At 34.0% G+C, this 24074-nt stretch overlaps 1 protein-coding gene across 2 annotated transcripts in view; it reads right to left on the bottom strand.

The window, feature by feature from the left end:
- The window catches only part of LOC6031682 (cholinephosphotransferase 1), a 72098-nt gene that overhangs the window by 34460 nt on the left and 13564 nt on the right, over positions 1–24074 (bottom strand). The window contains exons 2-3 of one of the 2 annotated variants that reach the window (XM_038258138.1): positions 20422–20821; positions 51–182 (exon numbers count right to left, since the gene is read on the bottom strand). In XM_038258138.1, coding sequence (XP_038114066.1) covers positions 51–182; positions 20422–20821 — 532 coding nt within the window. Of the gene's footprint in view, positions 1–50; positions 183–8554; positions 8684–20421; positions 20822–24074 lie in introns of both variants that reach the window. The other variant, XM_038258139.1, reaches the window with a different exon arrangement.

Here is a 24074-nt window from a genome sequence, read left to right as displayed (position 1 = left end):
GCATTGTTACGTCCGCATTCTAGTAGGGGTAAAATCGTATTTGTCCTTACAGCAACGGTTGAGCCATTTTTACCGACGCCACCCTCCCGGAACGTCCGGCAGAAGGTGACAAACACCTGCAGATAGCCGAGCGAGAAGAACGCGTTCACCGTGTAGTTCCACGTGAGCCCGATTAGCGGCATCTACCATTGTGTTCATTGTTGTTGTTGTTGTTGTTATTACGTTGCGTCACGTGTCAAGTGGGTGTAACGTGTGTCGTCACGTACCGTCGAAACATCGAAAATAGGAGAAAAAAGAAGGAAAATATAGATGTTTCTCAATCGTTGAACACAGTCCAATAGTCTAGAATGGTTTTTTTTATCGAACACAACCTCATTATCTTACACTATAGTCAATTGTCATCTTTGTTCACCCTCTTTCAAGCATTCTTATCAATAACATTGCTTTTAACGGGCACTTCTGACGAAATAAGACACCCTTTCCCTTCCCTGAAACAAGATCGCGCGCGTTTTCATGCAACACAGAAATAGTTCATTCCACACATAGGGACAGCAAAATGCCTTATCAACTAGTATCAGCTGCAGCGACTAGTTTGGTAGGAGTAGTTATGGTACGATATCAGCGCAAACGTTCACGCACACACAAACACACTTGCAGCCAAACGGAAAACAAATATGCATTTGATTCGAGCAGGAATGCAGAACATTGCATGCGAACAATCAAAAATATCGTAAGCTGAATTAATAAAACAAATTAAAACAAAAATTGCAGCGGGAATCAAACCGCCATTGGCTGACTGCTCTGATTAGACTAAACCAACTAATGTATTTTTTTTTGTATCTGAATAATAAGATATTCTTCTACTATTTTGATTTATTATTTTGACTCACATTTATTTTATTGAAATTTATGTTTGAAGTTTTCTCCTTTTTAAGAACCAATAATTTGTAGTAAAAAACATTATTTATTAAAATTTAATTCCCTGGAGAAAAAATTAAAAAAGTATATTTCAAATTCATGCTTAATATTTTTTATCTCAAGTAAATTCTCAAAATATTTGAAAAACGGTTGTCGTTAACGTCGAGCTAAAACGATAATTTTATCGGCGATAACCGACCGATAAATGATTTTAATTAACCCTCTAAAACCCAACCCCTCCTCTTGGCTTCGGTCTAAAAAGTCTCCAAAAATCAATTTTTAAACTAATTTTTGATCTATTTAAAGCCATTGGAAAGAAGAACTCATTAAATTTTATATACAGCAATTCCCCACGAAAACAGCACGATTCGAAAAAAAGTTCTCCGATCGGGCTTAAACTTTTTCTGGGTGTTCCTTGCCCGAAATAATTAGACCCGTATTTTTTTGTTTTGCCATTAGGGTGACCTACGCCGTGTTAGGGTGGTCCGAAAAATTGCAATTTTCGACGATTTTCGCAGAAACCACTTTTTTTTTAAATCATATCTTCGCGCCATTTCATCCGATTTTAGCTGTGTTAGAAAAAAAGTAAAAAGTTTCAAAAATCTAGCTTAACATTTGAAAAGGTCGTATGAGAACTTAAAATGCTGTTTTGAAGGTCTCGAGACCAAAGAGCCTATGTCTGAAAATATTTTTACCTGATTCCTCGGAAATTTTTACCACAATTTTCATAATTTAATTACGCAACTTTTGGTACCCTAACATGTCATCGCTGAAATTTTCAAGTAATCGCAGTTTTAGTGAAAAAAAAACTGCCATTTTCGTCATTTTCCAATTTATACGCGTGGCGCGTCGAAAACCCCACTTTTTATTTTCAAAAAATCGTATCTCAGAGTATTGAAAACATAACTTCACTATTTTTTGATATATTATGTAAAATTTTCCGAGGAAACAGGTAAAAATATTTTCAGACATAGGCCCTTTGGTCCCGAGACCTTCAAAACAGCATTATAAGTTTTCATTCGACCTTTTCAAATGTTAACCTAGGTTTTTGGAACTTTTTACTTTTTTCCCAAATAGCCAAACTCGGATGAAATGGCGCAGAGATATGATTTTTTGAAAAAAAGTGGTTTTTTCGAAAATCTTCGAAATTTGCAATTTTATGGACCAGCCGAACACGGCGTAGGTCACCCTAATGACCAAACAAAAAATACGGGTCAAATTATTTCGGCCAAGGAACACCCAGAAAAAGTTTTAGCCCGATCGGAGAACTTTTTTTTCGAATCGTGCTGTTTTCGTATATATTTTTTTTTGCTCAAAATGACCTTCGGAACACGGGAAAAATAAAAACTTCCGAACAAAAAATTTGGGCGGTTGAGGGTTAACTTATTGACTTATAAAAAAAATCTCTTCGACATATAAAAACTAAATTTTGTCTGAAAATGTAGAAAATAAATAATTTCAAACACTCAAATTCTCAAAAGTTGCAATATGAATATAAAACTTCGCGAAATTTCTTACACATTTTCACCATATTGGAATTGAAAAAAAAATTTCGTCCGTTTCAAACGCACATTTGATTTTTTTTGTATTTTGAAAAAAGGTCTAATTTATTTTAAAAAAATAGTATTTTGAAGAATTTTAGTATTTTTCTCTCATAACCCTAATGTAGTGTTAATAAATGCAAAATTTCATTTTTTTTTAAATCTGTATGACAAATTAAAATGAATTTGAATAATTTTAAAAATAGAGGGAGTCTGGCAACACTGACCGGACGCAGTCTTGCTGGAAATCGCGCTCGATTCTTTTCGATTTTTTTCGTTGTTTCAACCCGCGTTTCGGGTCAAAAAGTGTAACAATCGTCGAAGGAGTTGCGAGTCCATTCGGGAAAGATGGAGTTTCAATATAATTCCGTCATTTTTGTGCATTTTAGAAGTGATTTTATTTTGGTTCCTGGTACGACATTGCTGGAATCGAAAGCAGTTAGCATAGCATTACGCATGTATTGGTGTGCGCCAGGGCAGGAAGGAGCTTGTGAGCCCACTATTGTTGTGTGCGTGCAGACAGTGCAAAGCACAAATTTCAGGGTGGCACAAGAATTGAATTTGGAAGAATTGAAGGCAAAAATAAGTGTTGGGATAAGTCGGCTGAAAACGAGTGAATAATGTGTGGAATTTTCGACAAAGGATGTATATGGAGGGTGTCTGGTGATCAATATCGGAGAGCGAGCGGATGGTTCTCAATAGGCTGCTGCTGTGACGAGTTGGTGTTGAGGTTTGTTGTGCAGCGCAGCAGACGCCGGTTGTGTGTTGGTGTGGTGACGAGCGTTTTGAAGCACATCACCTTGCCGATGTGTTAGGGTGTGCGTGCTGAGAAGAGCTTTTTGGGAGAGCGAGGCTTCAAAAGCTTCCGTTGCGTACGGCTGGCCGATGTGCTTGGCGAGTGGGGAGGGGGGGGGGGGGGATTGTGAGTTGAGTGTGGTGGCGAGCGGTGGAAGTCGTAGCTGCTCTCAACTGCTGTGTTTGTGTTCGGGAGAGCCGGCGTCGGTGCAGTGCTGTGTGTCGGATGCGTTACTTGATATTGGTGCACATCTTCGTGTGTACCCGTCGGCCTTTCCACACACGGACGGGGCTGAGGCTGTATGTTGGTGTACTTCCATCGTTCTGGCGGTTTTCGGCTCTGTACGTGTACACAGAGAGCCTGCTCTCAATCTAGCTTGCTTTTGCTGTGGTTAGGCTTTGCGATGGAAAACATCGGGCTAGTGTGACATAAGTATTTTAAGGTAGGCTCGTTCGTTTTTCACCATGTTTGTGTACGTAGCATAAGGTAAGTCTATTTTATCCTTCGAGGATAGAGTTTTAAATTTGTGTTATACTTTTGCTTTACAGTTTTTAGTTTGATAACTTAAATTACTAACACCACTAACACCAAACGTTGGTTTATTAGGCGAAAAAGCATACCTTGGTGATTTAAAAGTGTCTTATAACTAGAGAGGAAGCTAGCGTGTTTTATGCGACACTGGGAACCCTGGGTGAGTCTGCTCTATGTTGACATGTATATGTGAGTTGAGTGATGCGGGTGCATGATAAGTTGTGAAGAGTCATTTGTGAGTTTCCACAATTTAGTGAACTCTATCATTTGGCTCATGTATGGATGGAAGCATGAATGGGTTTAATTTTATTAAACAAATTATTGTAATGTATCTATTTTAACTTATTTATTTATTTCATTCTATCTATTTACTTAAATTTATCTTTGGATGTATCTTATATATTACATATTTTCCCTCACTTTCCCTCTTCTTTTTTTCTTTCCTTCTTTCAAATCGCGTAAATAATAATATACCGGTCGTTAAACGAGAATTTCTAACTCGAGTTCATGCGTCGTTTTTACGGATTCGTTCTCCTCTTACTCTGATCTTATTTTTCCGATAATTATAAATATAATGTAAAAGATAAAACTACCTATAACGACTTTGGCTTAAAAATGTACCATTCGTGATAGTGTCACTTTATTATTAACTGCTCGAAACGAAATTTTCAGTTACTATTGTTCGTAATTTTGTCGGTCTCGTAGATCACTATTTTCGGAACATTTTATCATAAAATCCTGCAACACGATGAAATCATTATAAACCTCACTTTAAAATTTTCATATAATTTAGTCGGAAACTACAAAAAAATACAATTTAATATATTGCTTAAATAGTAAAAGGAGGGAAAAGCGTCGTTGCTCGGAAGGCACGCCGACGGGGGAATGAATGATAATTTGGCACCGCGTTCGAATTAAAACTATTTCTAAATCATTGATTGTGTGTCTTACAGCAGCCGGCTGCCTAAGACCTATAAATTTACAACTGATAAACAAATTACTTATGGTCGCATCACCTACCACGGTGAATCCTGACCTCATACCCATCTTACTAACCCCTCAAAACTCATGTGATACTTTGTCGGAGACGCAGTCGATTTGGCGGTCCCATCACTCAAGTATCGGCTAACATTCCCATCCACTTCCCGTGTCTTACCACTGGTCGTGGCCGGCGTCGGTATTGATTAGCACGATAGGGACCTTTGAAAATTGCGAAGGGGTGATGATTGGTTCCTACTTTTCATCTGTGGTCCACGGAGCAATGATTGGGGTCCTGGTCAATAACGAAGTAGCAGCTACGGGTAGACACCAATGCTATGCTATGCTATGCTATTTGAATAATTTTAAAAATACAGTGCAAATCTCTACAAAATTTCACGTCATTTGATATTGCAAATTATGAAAATTTTGCGTTTTCGAAAAAAAAACATATTTTGTGACAATTTCAGCATTTAAGTATTGCATTTCAATTTCAATATAGTGAAAATGTATACAAAATTTTGCGTTGTTGATAACTATAATGCAAACTGTGAAAAAAATGTATTTTCAAAAAATTACGGTATATATATTAAAATTATAAAATTTTGAACAAAAAACCCTAATAAAATGAAAATTAATACCAAATGTCATGTCGTTTGACACCTATATTTAAAATTATGAACCTTGAGGTACATTAAAAACGCTAATTTAGTGAAAATCTTTACACAATTTTGCGTCGTTTGAACAACATAATGCAAATTACAGAAAAACCACATTTTCAAAAAAGCGGGATTTTATAAATTGTTTTGAGTATTTAAGTTTTAAAACTTGCTACATTTTCTAAAATTGTAAGAATTCCACTGAAAATGCCACACTTGAATAAAAAAAAAATTCTACACAATTATATTTTATTACCAAATTCGGTAGTTGAAAAATCGGTAAACCATCTGTCAAAATGAACTAAATTTTATCAAAAATCTGCTATACAATGAACAATAATGAATAATGCATTTCCGAAATTCGGGAAGTTTTTCCCTAATTCGGTAATTTTCAGTTTACCGAACTGTTCGGCAGTTGAAATTTCGGTAATTTTTACCGAATTCGGTAAAACAAATCTGAGTGTGTATATTCTAGGAATTTTGCATCCTTTGCTTATTAAGTAATGAAAAAAGAAACAATTACTAAATAAGAATAAAGGAATTTTGTACCTACTTTTTCATTTCAGTACAAGAAATATGAAGATATTTTTGAATGCTATTTGAGTAATCCCTCAATATTCGAAGTATATTATTTGTATTTTGTTTTGTATTCAATCCCTAATTGCAAGAAACATTCTGAATCGAATTAGTTTTCTTAAACGTATTAACAAATTAATATTTTGAAAAAACGAAAATTGTATAACTTTTGAAACTCTTAAAAATATGAATAAGAATTTATCGAAATGCTTTAAGACGACAAGCTCAGATTTGGATTAGACTTTATACATCTAGGATATTTACGTCATCCTGTTTTACAGTTCATGTCAACTCCCGAATTGTGGAATATTAAAAAAAATGAAGATTGATCAGTTTCTTTAAAATTATGCAGCAAAAAACTTCAATTTATTAAAACCGAGATACTGAGTCACCCTGATTTACAAAATCTTTGAATAAAATATAATAATATTCTTTAATCAAATTTCATGTGTTTGTCGTCCTGTCTTTAATCAAATATTTCAAAATATTCAATAAATTTGAACATTGCTCTTGAAAAACAAGAAAGCGTTCGAAAATGTATTCCGATTGGTTTATTATAATTGCATTTTTTAGTATGAAAATCAAATTCTAATGCTCACTTTTCATCCCTGTTATTGCTTTTTTTTTTAATATTTTTGAAAAAAAATATTTTGAATTTTTCAAAAAGAATAAACATTTAGGGGAACAGCATCTAATTCCAGCGTGCCTCTAATGTTGGCAGGTCAGAACTTTGACATTCAATTAAACCTAATTAAAAGCGTTTTCAACTGAAATCGAGTGATAAATAGCTTAATAAGAAGTGAGCAAGCAAGTTTCTATCAAAAGTTTTGAAAAATAGTTGTTGAAATAGTGAAAATCAGCAGCGAGCGAGCGAGTGCCTAACCTGCCAAACATACGAGAATTTCCCCTAGTTTAACATTTTGATTATTTAGAAGTTTGTTTCGTAAGAATAATTTTGGTTCATTTTATTTGTATCATATAATTCTATTTTTCAACCCTCTACAACCCAAACCCGCCTTTAGACGGGCTTCGATTTAAAAAAAAAAATCGCCGAAAATCCATTTTCAACCAATTTTTGATCTTTAAAAAGCATTCAAAAGAAGAAATCTTAAAATTTTAGAAAATCTATGAGTTGGAAGTTTTACTTGTTTTATGAGACTTTGCCAATGTTTTTTTAAATGTATTTTTTTAGGGGTCAACTATGCCAGTGTTTTTTACTAACATTTCCTACATTTTAAGTTAAAAGAAGTATGCAGTAATTTTTGTAGTGTCATAGACTATGCCTCTACGCATTTTTTTTAGTTTTTTTAGTTTTTAGCAGAAAATGTGAAAAACATGAAAAAAAGTGAAAAGCGACTGTAAAAACATGATAAAATTAGATAAGCAAAATGTAATGATAGGAGATGGTAGAATAGGCCAAATACTACCAAAAACAAACGTAAACTAAACACGATAAATGCAAATTAAAATACTAAAAATGAACCAAGAAAAACATAAAACAAGAGAAGTTAAGTTTTTCGTCGAACAAAAGTAGCTCGAAATGACCTCCTGAACAAGGGAAAAATAAAAAAAATGAAAGGAAAAATTTGGGCAGTACAGCGTTAAGAGGAGAAATATAGTGATCCTAGCCGAAAAGACCGAAATAGGGTGGTCCAAAAATTATGCTTTAAACATTTTGCGCAACAACCACATTTTTTCTAATTTAAGGTCGCCGTTTTGCAGATTTTTGATAATTAAATGATCCTTCCAGTTAAAATACAAAAAAAAATACAAAAGACATCATTATTTGATGATTTCAAGATTTTGATCCTACCGTGGAAAATATTTATTTTCGAACAGTTTAAAATATTTTCAAGATTAAGATAAGAATTAAAAAAAAAACAAATATCGAATTTGGGTACATCAATCGAACTCAAATTTTCAAAGCACATTCCAAGCACATTATGCTAAATATTTTCGAGAATTCTTGAAGATTTAAAGTTTATTATCAAATTGAAAATGAAAATCTTATTTAAAAATTATGTACCCATATATTTTTTAAGCATTTACATTTTGTTTAATGGTTTCCATGGATTTAAGAAATATTTTAAGAAACGTGAATCTAAATACAAATCTGACGCGGTATATTGAATGTTCAACAAAACATAAAAAAATCAGCTTACGATATCACATTAGGAAGGCATCACACTTTCTCATGCATTCTCAACCTGTATAAAACAATCATCGCGGAACGTAATTAATGTTAACAATTTCATTCCTTATTATTAGTGACAATCCGGGGTTGTGTGTGTGATGCTGAAAAGAGGGGATGATTTCGGACTTTCCACCGTCCAAATGGTGGCACATAAACGGTTAAAGGACTGCTGTTAAACCAAACGGGACTCTCTCTTGGGCGAACTCCACGCAAGTACTACAAAAGATGATTTGAATGAGTCGAAGGAGGGGGGGGGGGGAAGTAATGACAAAATTTTCCAAAAATATAGTTATAGAGGACAGTTGAGAGGGGTAGGCAGGGAGAAAAAAGGGGTCATCAGCTCCAGAGATTATACACTTACGGCCACGGTTGATCCGTTTTTGCCCACTCCGCCGGCCTGTATCACCGCAAAGAACTGCAGCAAGGCCCAGCTGCCGCAGACGATCGTCATCACGGACATTGAGTTCCACAGCTCGAAGTCGCCCACAATCTACGGGTGGGGTGTTTTTTTTTTTAAGGTGAGGGGGTAGGAGATAGCAGTACCAAGATATTGGAGCAAGGGGTGGGTTGGGGTGGTGTTTTTTGTTTGTTGGTGAAACAATGCAAAAGAGATTCATATGGTTAGGTGCTTAACAATGAAACTTTGATGAAAATTTAGGTATTTGCTTATTATTAATATTTTTATGAAAACTTCTAAAAACTAAATTTCAGGGACGCATTCTCGGTTATTCACTGGTAACGAAACGTAACGCAATCACTAAGGCAGAACTAAACTAAAGAACACTCTTTGCTGTGGATAAAGTTGTTTCTTTCAGGGGCAAGTGTTTTCGTGTAAATTCATTTGAAATTCAAATGTTTACACTGTGTTTTCCCCACCTTTGGTAGCCATCACAGGCCAGCCACCATGATAAGACTCTGAAGGACAGAAATACTGCGAAAGTGTGCCGCGGCTGACCTTTGACGCGGACCGATATTGCCTTGCGGTAGGAATCGACAACAAAGGTAATTCACGCTTAGGAGGAAGAAGAAAGTGCTGTGAATTGATCATATTTAAAATATCTCAATGAAATAATATCACACTAAACTTTCAAATTTCTTCATGAAAAAATAAGTATTTCAAAACATATAAAATAAAAGATTTTTTGATTTCGTACTGCGAATGTTAACTAGAGAGTATTGTCACATATTCTTTATTCAATTCTGTAAAAATATCAATTTTTGACAAGGCAAATATTTTTCAAAGCCGGATAGTTTACCAAATTTTATGGATTTGAACGATTTTTTATACTGATAAACAAATCGGCAAAACTGAAAATCATCGCTTATTTCAAAATTTAAATTGAGCAAGGAATTTCTGATCGAATTGGCATCCTCAAAAAAAATGAGATTTAGACTTTTCAGGAAAAAAATGGATACAAAATTTCCGATTTTTATAATTATTTTTATTTATTAAAAATTATTTTTTTTGATTTTTGATTTTTTTAAATGTTTCAAGGGAAAAAGGTATTCTCTGCGTTTGAGTTTAGGATGGTGCAAAATCTGGTACCAAAGTCATGATTCCTTGAAAAAACTGATTTTTGGAAAAAAAAGATTTAAAGAAAAAATGATTTAAAAAAATAGATTTTAGAAAAAAATTAGAAGAAAAAAATCTTACATGTTGACTAACAAAATTTCCAAAAAAAGTTTTCACTGTAAACTCAAATTTGTAGTCGAAAATTACCATACACACTTTATGATGATTTCCGCCGTTTACAGGTTATAGGAGTTTTAAGGCAATATAAAAAAATAATGAAAAAAACATTTTCGGAAAGCTGCGAAAATTTCCAAAAAAAAATTGTTTGCTTGATTTTTATCATCAGACTGCTGGTTGTTTGGATATAGAATTTTAAAGCTTGAACTATCGAAAAATTGGTGGTTTCAATATTCGATTGAAAAATTGCTTTAAAATGTTGGTAAGTTGGTTATAGTTGATTAGACCAGTATTTCCATTAAATTTTTAAAGTTTAAAAAAAATTTGCCTCCGACATAAACTTTGAAAAATATTTGCAACGGCCTAATTAGCTTTCATTTTTCAACTTACGTTTTTTGGAAAACTGTTGGTTTGATTTTCAATGATAAGAAATGAAATTTTTGTGAAATTTGCTCCTTTTTTAATTTTTTGTAAATGTTTAAAAATGCTACACTGATTCTAAAATTTCAGAATTATTTCTATACAGCAATTCCCCACGAAAACAGCATGGAAAAAAACAAAAGTGCTCGGATCGGACCCTGACCGAAATAATTAGACCCGTATTTTTTTGTTTGGCCATTAGGGTGACCTACGCTGTTTTAGGGTGGTCTGAAAAATGGCCATTTTCGTCGATTTTCGCAAAAACCACTTTTTTCAAAAAATCATAACTCCTCGCCATTTCAACCGATTTCAATTGTCTTATACGCAAATGAAAGGTGATAAGTTGGCCTTTCAAAGAAAAATAATAAAAAGTTTAAAAAATCTAGCCTAACATATAAAAAGGTCGAATGAAACTTTAAAATGCCGTTTCAATGGTGTCTGGACCAAAGAGCCCATGTCTGGAAATATTTTTATCGGTTTCCCCGGACATTTTTACATAACATACTAAAAAATGGGAGGAGTTCATTAACAGGATTCTGAGATATGATTTTTTGAAAATAAAATCCGTGTTTTTCGACGCGCCGCGCGCAAAAACACGAAAATGACAAAATCGGCAAAAAATCAACTTTTTCCACTAAAACTGCGATAGGAGAAAGTGGGGCAAGTGTAACAAGCTAAGGAAATGCTCGTTATAACCCATTAAAAACGTGAAAAAATTGTCGGATTTTTTTATAATCATCTTATTCCAGGTCTTGACTAAGACTTTGATAGAACAGGTTTTTAAAAAATCCAGTTTTTGACTGTAAAAAACTGATTTTAAAATTTTTGATTTTCCATGCGTTCTACTCAACTAGTGGGGCAAGACGAACTACCCGTTGGGGCAAGAGGAACAATGCATGAAACAACATGCTAATTTGCTAACAATTGAACTGTTATCACTTAGATACATCAGATTACAATGTATTTGAAACGTTTCTTTCATTTTTAGATTAAAAAATAATATTTTACTAAAATTTTTATCGTTTTTACAAAAAAAAATATTACTTAGATGATAAATAGTAAATTTTCATGATATCACTATATTTTGTTTGGAAATTTTTTGTTAACAATTATTCATCAGTTTTTAAGTACTTTTAAGTATTTCTTTCCCAATAAAATATGTTGTTGCAGCAATTCGTATTTTTTTCCATACTAAAAATCTATATGGTACACTTGCCCCACCTGAACAAGATTTTTTTAAAGGTCTCAACAAAAATAACCAAAAATTAAATCATACTTTGTAATAGGTGCAAGTCATTGGTAGGGACACTACTGATCTAGGAAAAATTGCATTTTGAAAAAAATTGCCATAAAACGAATCCTATGCCTTATTTTGTACTTTCCAAAAATTATAAGAAAACAAAGGTTTTGAAAAACTTCATTAAATCTTATGCTCCGTGGCGTTTACGTCGTTTTGGCGGTTATGTGGTAGTTGACTCAGCTAATTGCATTGCTAGCAACAATTCCTCATACTGGAAATAATCAAAATTGTAAAAATTACGGCCGTACGAGCGATTGTTCCTCTTGCCCCATATGGTCGTCTTGCCCCACCTTCCCCTAACTTAAAAATTTCAGCGATGACCAATACATGTCTATGTACCAACATTTTCGTAATTGAAAGACGCAACTTTTAGTACCCAGACATCATCGCTGAAATTTTTAAGTTATCGCAGTCGATAAAAATATTTCCAGACATAAGCTCTTTGGTCCAGACACCGTCAAAACGGCATTTTAATGTTTCATTCGACCTTTTCATATGTTAGGCTAGATTTTCGAAACTTCTTATTATTTTTCTTTGAAAGGTCAACTTATCACCTTTCATTTGCGTATAAGACAATTGAAATCGGTTGAAATGGCGAGGAGTTATGATTTTTTGAAAAAAGTGGTTTTTGCGAAAATCGACGAAAATGGCCATTTTTCAGACCACCTAAGACGGCGTAGGTCACCCTAATGGCCAAACAAAAAATACGGGTCTAATTATTTCGGCCAGGAACCCCAGAAAGCCCGATCCGAGCACTTTTGTTTTTTCCATGCTGTTTTCGTGGGGAATTGCTGTATAGAAAAGTAGGGAAAATTGAAGGAAATATTCTAAGCTATTCGAAAATAAATGTTCGAAAAAAATCAACCTAAAATGCCTATAACTAAAACACGGTGCACTTCATAAAACAAAATAAGAAAAAACTGATTTTTAAATTTCTATTGACAATTTTTATTCACATTTTTTTACAAAAATTCGATACCAAATTAGCACCATCCACTCAAGCGCAAAAGATGCATTTTAAGTTAACTTAAATATAACAAGAAATTGAAAAATTGAAAATTACTTATTTTCAGAATCCAACTTCAAGTGATGAAAATGTAATTTAAAAAAATTGCAATTTTTTCAGTGTATCTATTATATTCTGAAAAGTTCAGATCCAATCTAGATTATTGCCGAAGGTGTCAAATTAATCAGCACTGCTCTTTTTTAGATAGAGATTTTTAATTCTAGATAGAGCCAAACTTATGGAACATTAGACGAGCTTTCCGGTAAAAATATTTACGAGACAAAAAAAAACAGTTTTATTGAATGATTTTTGTTGAGAGACATACCATCCTGCATTTTTCGTCAGTCTCTTGACAACATTTAAGGCTATTTCCTCAAAAATTTAGAACGAAAAAAAATCGTGACATCACCTTTAAATTTAAGTTTTAGACATAAAAATCAAAAAAAAAAAATCATAGATGTGGCGTGTATTTTTGTTTCAGTGTATTTTTTCAAAAGGCCCGTCCAATTTACTAAAAGTTTGTCTTTGACCACTTTTTGATACGACGCAACGGCTTCGAAATACAGTAATTTTTATATTACAAAATACATTTTTAAATACCTTACGCCCTTTTCAAATGTTATTTTCGAGTACTATTGGCTCCATATTAACAAAAATGGCTTATATAGGCCTAGGAAAACATGTCTACAATGTTTTATTGAAATCGGAGAAGGTCGGGTACAAAAGTACCGGAAAGAATCCTGATTTGAGCTGGAATTGATCACATAATAAAACTAATGCTGATATTTTATATGTAGAAAATATTCTGTGAACTCTTTTCTACATGCTAGATCAATCGACAAAGTCTATAAACGCTTTATCGAACAAAAGGATTTATTTTTTTCATAATCTCTAAACAATTCAGTAAGTTTTTGGTAATATTTTACAAATTATGCAATATGAAATGCTCAAATTTGTATTCCGGTAATACTTTCATGTACAATCAGTTGTTCAATAAAAAGTTGTTTTTTCATTTGTTTAGAAAATTATTTACTTTAGGGATTAATTTTTGCAAGCATTGAATTTTTTGAAATTGCATTTTCAATTCTCAAAAACAAATTGAGTGCAACATTTTTTTGGAAATTAAATTAATTAATTGCCATCTTGAAACGGTTTTTCAAAAGACCGGAGTTTAAAAAAGAACCGCGGTTTTTTGCCCACCTCTAATTCTAGAGAATTACTCAATTAACGATTTCGGTGAAAAATTTATTTACGGTAAACTCGCTTAATTTTTTCATTAATTTTTTTTTAACTAACTATGTACACAATTTGACAGAATACTTCTAAATCTGTATACAATTTTACAGAAATTTTAGTATTTTTGACAAGTTTAAGATTTTTTCTATATCTTTAATTTTTAAACATGTTGAAAATCTCTCAACTTCATATTAGGCACAGGAAATTTATTAAATACACTAAAGAAATGGTTTTCAATCACTCTTGAAAGTTTCATAAAGATATTTAATGTTTAATGTGAGTAACAGACGATTTTGCTAGAAATTTGACCATGAGCAAAACAAACTTTTTTTTTATCGAAACGCCGAGTTGATTTACGGTTGTCACGATATCTCGAGATTCTATGAACCAAATAATCTGAAATTTGAGGTGATAATACTCAAGATTCTGGGTGCAAGACGAAGCTCGCTTTGTGAAATTTTGTTATTTAAAATAATACAAAAATCAAAAACTTATGAAAAACATGGAAAAATAACTTTTTTTCCATATAAACTTTTTGGAAATCGGCCTTCGTCATGCACACGAGACCAGTTTAACGAATTTCCACAAAAGAAAATTGAGCCGATTTGATCAAAGCTGTGTTGATACATCATTTTTTGAAACTGCTAACTTCCTAGCTATACAAACATGTCTTCATTTTTTTTATGTTGAAAATGTATAGTTTTTTGCCATGAAAGCTGATTTGAAATCAAGCTTGTGCATAACATCCCTTTGAAATTATTGCCGATTTACATGTATGTAAGCCCTTAATTTTTTAACAATAATTGAAATAAGTGTATAGAAAATTCCAAACGCAGTTATTACCAAACTATTAACGAATTAGAATAATTTTTTTAGTTTCCAGTTAACCTCTTGTTCAGCACTTGCAGAATCGATAATTGAATTGAATTCAGGAAAAATCTAAAAATGTAGAGAATTGTGTCAAAATTGAGAATGTTGGTAAATATTTTAAAAGCCCAAATATTCTAATATCAAAACGAACAAATTTCTTCTTCCTCCTTCACGCACACGCTATCAAGCACCACATCGCCCAGCAGTGATTTCTTGCCCAACCAAAATAACCGAAATAACAACAACAGAACACGCTGCGGCTGCTGTTGATTAGATTATAACGAAAAAAACGCGATAATATGTAGGTCACCACACCGCGTGCGTGTCTTCCCCGTGAGACGCAATAACAAGTCTCCGCGCGCCAAATATTTCGCAGAGTATCATAACACAATTTACATAGTAGCGTTGTCACAAGAGGAGTTATCTATAGCATTCGCACAAACTGGGCCCCCCGACGACGACGACGGATGAAACGACGACTAGGACAACAATCATTGACGAGGAAGATGACCGAGACCGTGATATGTTTGCTTTAGTGGCTTAGTAGGGTAGTTGGCCTATTGGTGGAAATTTTTTGGGGAACCTTTTTTTGTAATTTTTAGAAATTAAAAACCCACCTTCTTGATTTCAATGACAAGCTTGTCAAAGAAGTGAGTAGCTAGATATTTGCTGATAAGCACGTCTTACATCTAGTTGCTTTTCTATTCTTTACACAATGATTCTTTCAACTCTGAATTTGATTATATGCAGTATTGTAGCAGGTATAAAGGAGGTATTAGACTATGACAAACAAACAAACTCGCACTTTTTCGTGTTTGACAGTTTGTCAAACTCGCAATCTGTCAAACTGTCAAAGAGTGCGAGTTTTTTGTTCGTCATAGTCTAATACCTCCTTAAGTTGTGCTTGAGTGAGATTTCTTTTTCAAATTGAAACCAAGCAAATTCAACCCTTCTTTCAACCTGTCAAAAACAGAATAATTCAAGGTCTCCATTTCCAATCAAAACCAATTATCGTCCTGTTTTTTTTTTTCAACCCCACTGGCAGTGGCAGTGGTGCCATCTTCCCGTGCTTTAAGGTCAAATCAATAATCTATTCTCTCACGCGCAGCGGCATACGACCAACGACCGGCCACTTATACTCATGCTCTTTGCTCTTGATTATTATTGAACAAGCAAACCTCCAGCCAACGACGATAACGATCCAGTTTTGTCGACGTTGTGTGTATTATGCACCAATCAGGCTGTGTGATACTGCTGCATATGTGTCTCGTCATAGAAACTGCACAACCCCCAGCGGGAGAGTGCACTTCCGGAGCGGGACAAGGTCAATCCTTAATAGATTGAAAAAAAAAATGCTCAGAGAAATGATTCGATTAGTGAATCACATAAGGTTCAAAATCGTCCGACATTTGACCTAAATTTTTCGGATGATTTCGCACAATCTTCCACAAGCAAGAAATCCGCGGAATTCCAAGTGCAAGTGGCGCGATTTGTGTGGAGTGGCGTGATGAGTCGGTAATTTCTTCATTCATGATTCGTTTTGTTTGTGCCTTCCCACTTGACACCCGGCGAGGTGATACCCGGTCAGAGTCCAGTGTGTGTTTGGACACGCGGTACACCGACTAGTAAGGTGCAGAGTCAGTTGATAATGCTGACAAATTTTGGGATCGTGGCAACAACAAACATGAAAGAAGACTACGTCAGAGTTAACCGTTGCAGAGAATCGCGCCATGCGCAAATTTTACCAAGTTGTTGATTACAGGGTGACTACCTGAATTCATACAAATTGCATAACAGAACTCTAGTGTTTTGTTTTTTAAGTTCTTGAAAATCTTGGAAAAATAAAATTTTGCATAGTACTAGTAAAAACTGCAAATATTCATGATATCAAAAAAAAAATAATTTATCGAAATTATTTATGAAATTTGCGTCTTGAGGTTGTATCAAAATAACTTTTTTGCGGAGCACCAGCTAAAAAAAAGTAAAATAAAAAAATGGCAGTAGCGGAATTTAAATTTTATTTATTTTATTAGTTTGGTTTTCCTAAAATAAATGATTGAAGAAAACAACGTTGTTTCAGAATAGTTTACATCATTGCTATAATATTTTGTGTTTTTGCCGTAAAAATAATGTTTTTTTAATAGCATATTGTAACTTTTTTTTTGCTGACTGAAATTTGCTTATATGCTTGAGCTCTATCTTTTTAAGAGAAACTTTGGTTCAAAAATAAACAATGTTTTTTTTTCACGTTTAATACATAAAAGTAAGTAAATCAGTAATTAAAGCACAGATTTTTTTCATAATTTCCCTTATGATGAAATCGAGGGAAGGTAAAAAAAATAATTTAATTTTGCTGCTAAGTTATGATTTTTTGAAAAAAAAAATGACTTCGGTTTTTTATGTAGAAGTAAAAAACTAAAATCGAAATACTTATGTTTTTAGTGATAAACAAACATCAATTGGCTGTATCTTGAAAACGGTCTTTATGAACTATATGGACATTTCTGTAAAGTACTTTTCGATTGCAAATTCAAAAATATCAGAGGTTGGCATGAGCACACATTTAAACTTTTTTCGAATCTTTTTGCAGAGCATTAAAATTTGCCGAGATATAACTATTTTAAGTTAGCAGTTTCAAAAAACGGGTGCCACGATATCTCAACACTGTCTTGACCAAATCGGCTCAAAATGTTGGTGAAGACTCATTAAACCGGTCCTGTGTGCATGACTAAGGCCGATTTTTAAAAATATTTCTATATTTTTCATGTAAAAAATCGACAGTTTTTGATTTTTGTATTTTTTTAAAAAAGCAAAATTTCAAAATCTTGCTTCGTAATGCACACGGGATATGTCGTTAGAGTCTTCAGCCGTAAATCAACTCGGTGTTTAGAGAAAAACGTTCTTAAAGTTTGACAGTTCGCTTTGCGCATGGCAAAATTGTGAACTTAAATCGAATCTTACTCTGTTCAGTCACGAAATATCAGCTTCATGAAACTTTCAGGAGTTATTAAAATTCATCTTTTTAGTGAATTTAGTGAATTTTCTGTAAAATGAAATTTTGTGAATTTCTACATGTATGTAACCCCCCATAAGGCCGTTGCAAATATTTTTTGAAGTTTTTTTTAAGTAAGGGCAAAAAACAAAACATAAATTAAAAAATACATTTCATGCCATTTTTTTCGCCTAAATAAAACTTTTTTGCGGTACTGTACAGTGGAGTTTCACAGAAATTCAAAATATTTTTAATCGATCCTAGACATGCTAAATAAGATTTTAGACGCAGTAAAAGGCATTTCAAATTGTTTTCAATTAATTAAACTTGTTGTTTTGTTTTTTTTTTTTTTTTTTTTGACAAATATTACATAAAAAATGTGAAAAATGTGAACCTGATGAATATTCATCAAAAACTGATGAAAATTCATCATTTTCTGATGTAAAATAATCATTTTTTTGACACAAAATCTGTCACCATTTCCTAATGAATATTACCATAATTTTTTTTCTGTGTTCTTTTCCCATTAAAATTTTGAAGTTTTTCGAAAAAATATGTTTTTGCCCTCTGATTTTTTGGAAATATATTGAAAAATTTAACGGACTAAAACTGAAGTCAAAAAAATTACTAATTTTTGTTTACAGAAAACACAACTTTAAAAAAAATCATAACTCAGCATATATAAAAAAAATAAAAATACGGAATTGGGGAAATCGTTTGTGTTTTGATGAAAATTAGATTTTTTAGGCCGTTGCAAATATTTTTCAAATTTTACCTTGCACCCTGGCGCAAGCACATCTAACGATATCTCGGAAACTGCTGGTTCGATTTTCAAAGTTAAAACAGGAATCTTTTTTGAAATGTTATAATCTCTTCAATAAAAATAATCTTTTTTTTTTAATTTGGTCTTGATAATGAAAAGAGAAAAATTATCTATTTTTAGATGTTTTCAAAAGTTACACTTGATTTTAAAATTTTCAACTTGTTTTCATTTAAAAGATCAAAAAATTCACAATAGATTCCTTTTTTAACCTTGAAAATCGAACCAGTTGTTTCCGATATATTGTCGGCAAAGAAGGAGACACTTGAAAAACTAATTTTCATCGTTTCGAATTCTTTGTGTGGCTATATCTCAGAAACTTGTTGTCCAATTTTCAAAGTCTCAGAGAGAAATTTGTACGATATTTTCTCAGCCTTTAAAAAAAATCAGTGTTGGCTTTTCTTCACAATGTATTTAAAAAAGAAACATGTTCAAATTTCCGAAAATTATATCGTGAAAGTGAATATATCTCCAAAACGGTGCATTTTAACGAAAATTCGATGAAATTTTTTCGTTTGCATTTAAGAATATTTCTTGGGCATTTTTAGGAAATATTTTCGATATTAAAAAAATAAGTTTTTTCAAAAACACGCATTTTGGGAATCAAATTTAAAGTGAAAATGAAGTGAAATAAATAAATGTTTTTTAGTCACTTAACCGATCAGAAAAGCCCATCTCACGGACCACTTTTGTATAAACATCTGCCGAAATTGTATGGAGCCTTATATGGGTGAACTAATGACACAAAATGGCATACTTGGCCATAGGAAGGACTTCTACAAAGTTTGAGCCAAATAACAAAATACAAATAAAACCTTTTTCCGGTTTTGGTGTAAGTTGCTCTAATATTATTATTTTTTAAATGATCCAAAGAGTCCTAAAATCAAAAATAATGCAGGATTTTATTTGGTTTCAACTAATCTTTTGAAGTATTATTTTCATAAAGGGGAGATGATCTAATTTTCGTCAAACTATGCTAAACTCCCACGTTTTTAGACCATTTTTCAAGAACATTTAAACTTTAGAGAAATAATAAAAACAACGTGTCTTGTTGCAAACTAACCCGAGAAATCGTAGTAACCACTCGCCTAGGATGGATCCTTAGAACATTTCACCAACCCAAAAACCATCTAACTGCAGTCGAAGATTGCTTGGGAAAACCTAAAAAAACGGCTTATCCACACTTTTCAAAATCGATAACCAAATTATTTATGATGAAAATTAACAAAATAGAAGAAAAATCAATGTTTTTTATTCACAAATGGATTCATTTTCATTACTCCGTAGACGTATGAGTATTTAGAGCTTGAACACAGTTTATGATATCTTTTAAAGATGGACATAGGTGCTAGAGACAACTGCCTGAAAATATCATTTATTTATAACATTAAAAGTTTCATCAAAAAGTTTTCACGCAAAAATCCTCAAAATCAGGAAAAAATAAAAAAATATTTTCCACTTGAATTAAGTAACTTGAAAAAAAAATTTCTCTTTTGAGTCGTCACCCTGCACAGCGCTCTGATTACGCTGCGTTGTAATGTGTACTTAAAGCCAATGGAAAAAAAGTGGCAAAGAACAAAGCGCGGTGGAGAGGGACGTAGACTTGTTACAATCAGTCAGCCCAGACTGACGTACTTTAATCGCGTGCACTTTTTTTTTTGCCTGTACTGCAACCGCACACGACTTCAAACTGCTACTACGCCACACACGGAAACGATCAGGTCGGTAGTTAATACTACCCTGGCCTACCGCAATTTAGCAATCAATTACGTTGTGGGGGTTGTTGTTGATCAGGTCGTCGTCGTTTCATCGCTTCATCGAACGGGGGGTGGGGACAGTTTCAACGCAATCATCTTCCCATCCCATGTCCAAACCTGAAACAGCTCAAACTTACTTTCGTCATCCAGATCCCGGGCCCAAAGACGGCCGAAATGAGGTGAATGGCGATGATCGTGCACTGCGCCTCCGTCACGTCGATCTTGCCGAAGCGCAACGTGCCGGACACGTAAGTCTGCCAGTGGGCACAGTAGAACAGGGTCATCGCGCAAAAGCACTGGAAGAACATCCACCGCGGGTAGAAGCCCAGCTGGACGGAGATGCACGCCGAAAGGGCCACGAACACGGTCGAGATCGAGTCACAGCCGTGGTCGAACAGCTCCCCGAGGGGCGTCGACGAGTTTGTCCGCCGGGCCTGTTTGCCGTCGATGGCGTCCAAACTTTGGTACACAAACAGACCGAGCGCGCACAGGGCACTCGCCCACCGGGGCGGCTCGGAGCGGCCATTTGGACTGTAGCTGAAAGGGGGTAAACGGGAAAAGAAGAAGAAATGGTTAAAGCTATAAATATGTTTTGTTGTCATAAACGGTTGGTTGAGCAGTGCTAATCATGGGTGCGTATACTGGCGCATACTAGGCCTGCCCGTGTGCATGATAACGGAACCGATAACGACCGATGCGGATAGTGACGTGATCGCAAGTTTGCACGACATTGTGGAGCGACAGGGTGGTGTTATATTTGTTAATATTATAGCAGAGCAATTCTCTACGAAATCGGTCTTTTATTTATTTATTTTATTTATTTTTTTTTGTACCTCCGGTATGCCCATGTATGTATCTTTTGAAGGAATTTTTTGGTCGATTTGGTGTCTTCGGCAAAGTTGTAGGTATTGTTGAGTACTATTGAACAACAAACAGGTACACGGAAAAAATGCCGAATTTTTTGTTCATTTTTGTCACAAAAAAACAATTCCCCAAAATAATTTTTTTTCCGATTTTTGAGATTTTTTGATATGTTTTAGGGGACAAATATCCGCAACTTTTGAGCCATAGAGAAACATGGTCAAAAAATCTGCGCCGAGTTAAGAATTTCTGAAAAAACAGTGATTTTTCGAAAAAAATCGAAATTTTACACCAAAAAATTTACCTAACTTTTTTATGTAAAATTAAATTTGCAATCGAAAAGTACTTTACCGATTGTTTGATAAAGCGCTCCGATTGCAGGAAAAAGCCACCGAAAGATTGATTGTAACGAAATATTTACAGTTTTTTTAAAATGGTGACCATGAGTGAACATCTCTGAACATATTTTTTCGAAAAGATCTGAAAATTTGATATAAAGTTGTCTAAGCGACATTGAAGATTGTAACTCTGGTTGCTGAGATACATCTGCTTAAAGAAAAAGAAACAGAAAAATTGAAGTTTTCCAAGTCTCATCCAAACAACTTTCTAATGTCGATATCTCAGCAACTATTGAATCGATTTTCAATGTTAAAACATGAAACATTCGTGAAATTTTCCGATCTTTTCAAAAACAATATTTAAAAAAAAATAGTCAAGACTAACATTTCAAAAGGGCGTAATATTGTATGTTTGGCTCTTTTGAAATGTTGATCCTGATTTAAAAATTATCAAAATATTGTTTTCGAAAAGATCGGAAAATTTCACGAATGTTTCATGTTTTAACATTGAAAATCGATCCATTAGTTGCTATGATATCGATATTAGAAAATGGTGGGTTGTTTTGGTGAGACTTAGAAAACATCAATTTTCGTGTTTCTTTTTGTTAAAGTGGCTTTATCTCAGCAAATCTGCAATGTCTCTTAGACAATTTTATAACAAATTTTCTGAACTTTAAAAAAAATATTTATAGAAATGTTCACTAATGGTCACTATTTTCGAAAAACGAAAAAATGCTAATATTTCGCCAAAATTAAACTTTTGGTGGCTATATCTTGAAATCAGAGCCCTTTATCAAAAAATCTGTCAAGTACTTTTCGATTGAAAATTCAATTTTACATAAAAAATACGTCAAATTTGTTTTTGAATAAAATTTCGATTTTTTCCAAAAATCACTGTTTTTTTTTTCAAAAAATCATAAATCAGCTGCAGATTTTTTGACCAAACTCTTCTATGGCTTTGGGAAATTGAGTTTTCGGGGGGGAAAAAATAATAAAAAATTCGGTAATTTTTTTTCCCTGTGCCAATTTTTTCTCAATAGTCCTCAACAACACCTACAACTTCGATTGATCAGAAAATTCACTCAAAAGTTACATCTGTTTGAATATTTTTGTATGGACAGCTGCCAAAATTGTATGGAGACTTGTATGGGTGAACCAATGACACAAAATAGCTTCTTTGGTCATAGGAAAGGCCCCACAAAGTTTGAGCTAAATCAAACAATACAAACAAAATCCATTTCCCGTTTTGATACAGAATTGCTCTGGTGGGTTGTTTTGGGTGAGACTTAGAAAACATCAATTTTCCTGGTCATAAATTGTGTGTGTCTTAATTTATTAATCGAATAATAGCATCATTGGTGCGCTGGAAGTGGGGACGCGAAATCGTGATTATTCAGGTTATTTTTTTTTTGTGTGCTTTTGTGTCGCTGTTCGTTAGGGGTGAGTGATTGTGGTAATCGAATAATAGCATGACTTACTGAATTATTTGTGTCTTGAGCGTAATTATCGTTGAGTAATTGGTGTTTTTTGTGATTTTTTTTTTTGTGAGCCTAATTAATTGTTTTGTGATTTTCAAAGACTTTCCTATATCATCGTTAATCGGAAGGCACGGCGTAGGGTAAATTGTGTATAATTTTTTGAATAAGGTTTTATTTTTTATGGTGAAAAGCCATTTCTATATAATGATCGAAAGACGCACTGACATTTTGGATTAATTAATAGTGGAGTGAAATAACTGTGTGTGAGTGATTTTGTGTGTTAACCAGAAAGACCTTCCCATAGCATCGTTGCTCGGAAGGCTCGCCGACGGATCAGTTATGAAAGTCCTCCCCATAGCATCGTAGCTCGGGAGGCATCGAAAAGCCAATACCTTATCCTACTAACCCAAAAAAAAATTATAATCACGTGATACTTGAAGGAGATGCTGTGGATTCAACGGTCTCAAGCGGTATCAACAAGTATATAGCGAAATACTGTGTGCTTGATGAGTCTGCAACTTCAACTATCGGACTAACATTCCTCCCTTTCGTTGAACTGCAGGCTTCTTGGGAGGGCGCCGGTATTGACTAATAAAGTAGGGATCTTCAGAGGTTAAACAGTGAACGGATGGTTGGCTCCCACTGATCATTTTTGATTCATTGTTTAACTTCAGCTGATCTGTCAATAACGGAGTAGCAGCTCATTGGCAGTCAACCATGCTCATGCTCATGCTCAAAAAAAAACTAACCGAAAAATGGCTATAACTAGAAAACGGTGCACCCAAACGGCGGTCGCATGATTGTGATACATGGCGGCATGAAAGTATATCAGAATCTGCATGAAATCTGTCCTCATGCATTTTTGCGATATAGGGGTATGACATTTTTGCCCGTTACCGACAATTATCGACATTACCGACAGCTGATTGATTGTATTGCAGAAAAAAAATCTTGACAGAACGAGGATTGAACCATCAACTTCTAGGTTGCTGAGCCGACACGCTACCACCGCGCCATGGACGCTTGATGAATTGTGAGGGACAGAGCACCAACATATTCTTCTCTCTGAAGTGTTGCTTGGGGACGCGCCAGCATTATATGTGTTGGTGAGAA

The sequence above is a fragment of the Culex quinquefasciatus genome, chromosome 2 (assembly GCF_015732765.1).
Source record: "Culex quinquefasciatus strain JHB chromosome 2, VPISU_Cqui_1.0_pri_paternal, whole genome shotgun sequence".
In the NCBI taxonomy this organism is placed as follows: Eukaryota; Metazoa; Arthropoda; class Insecta; order Diptera; family Culicidae; genus Culex; species Culex quinquefasciatus.
Note: the sequence above shows the minus strand (reverse complement) of the source record. Positions and strands in the feature narration are given on the sequence as shown.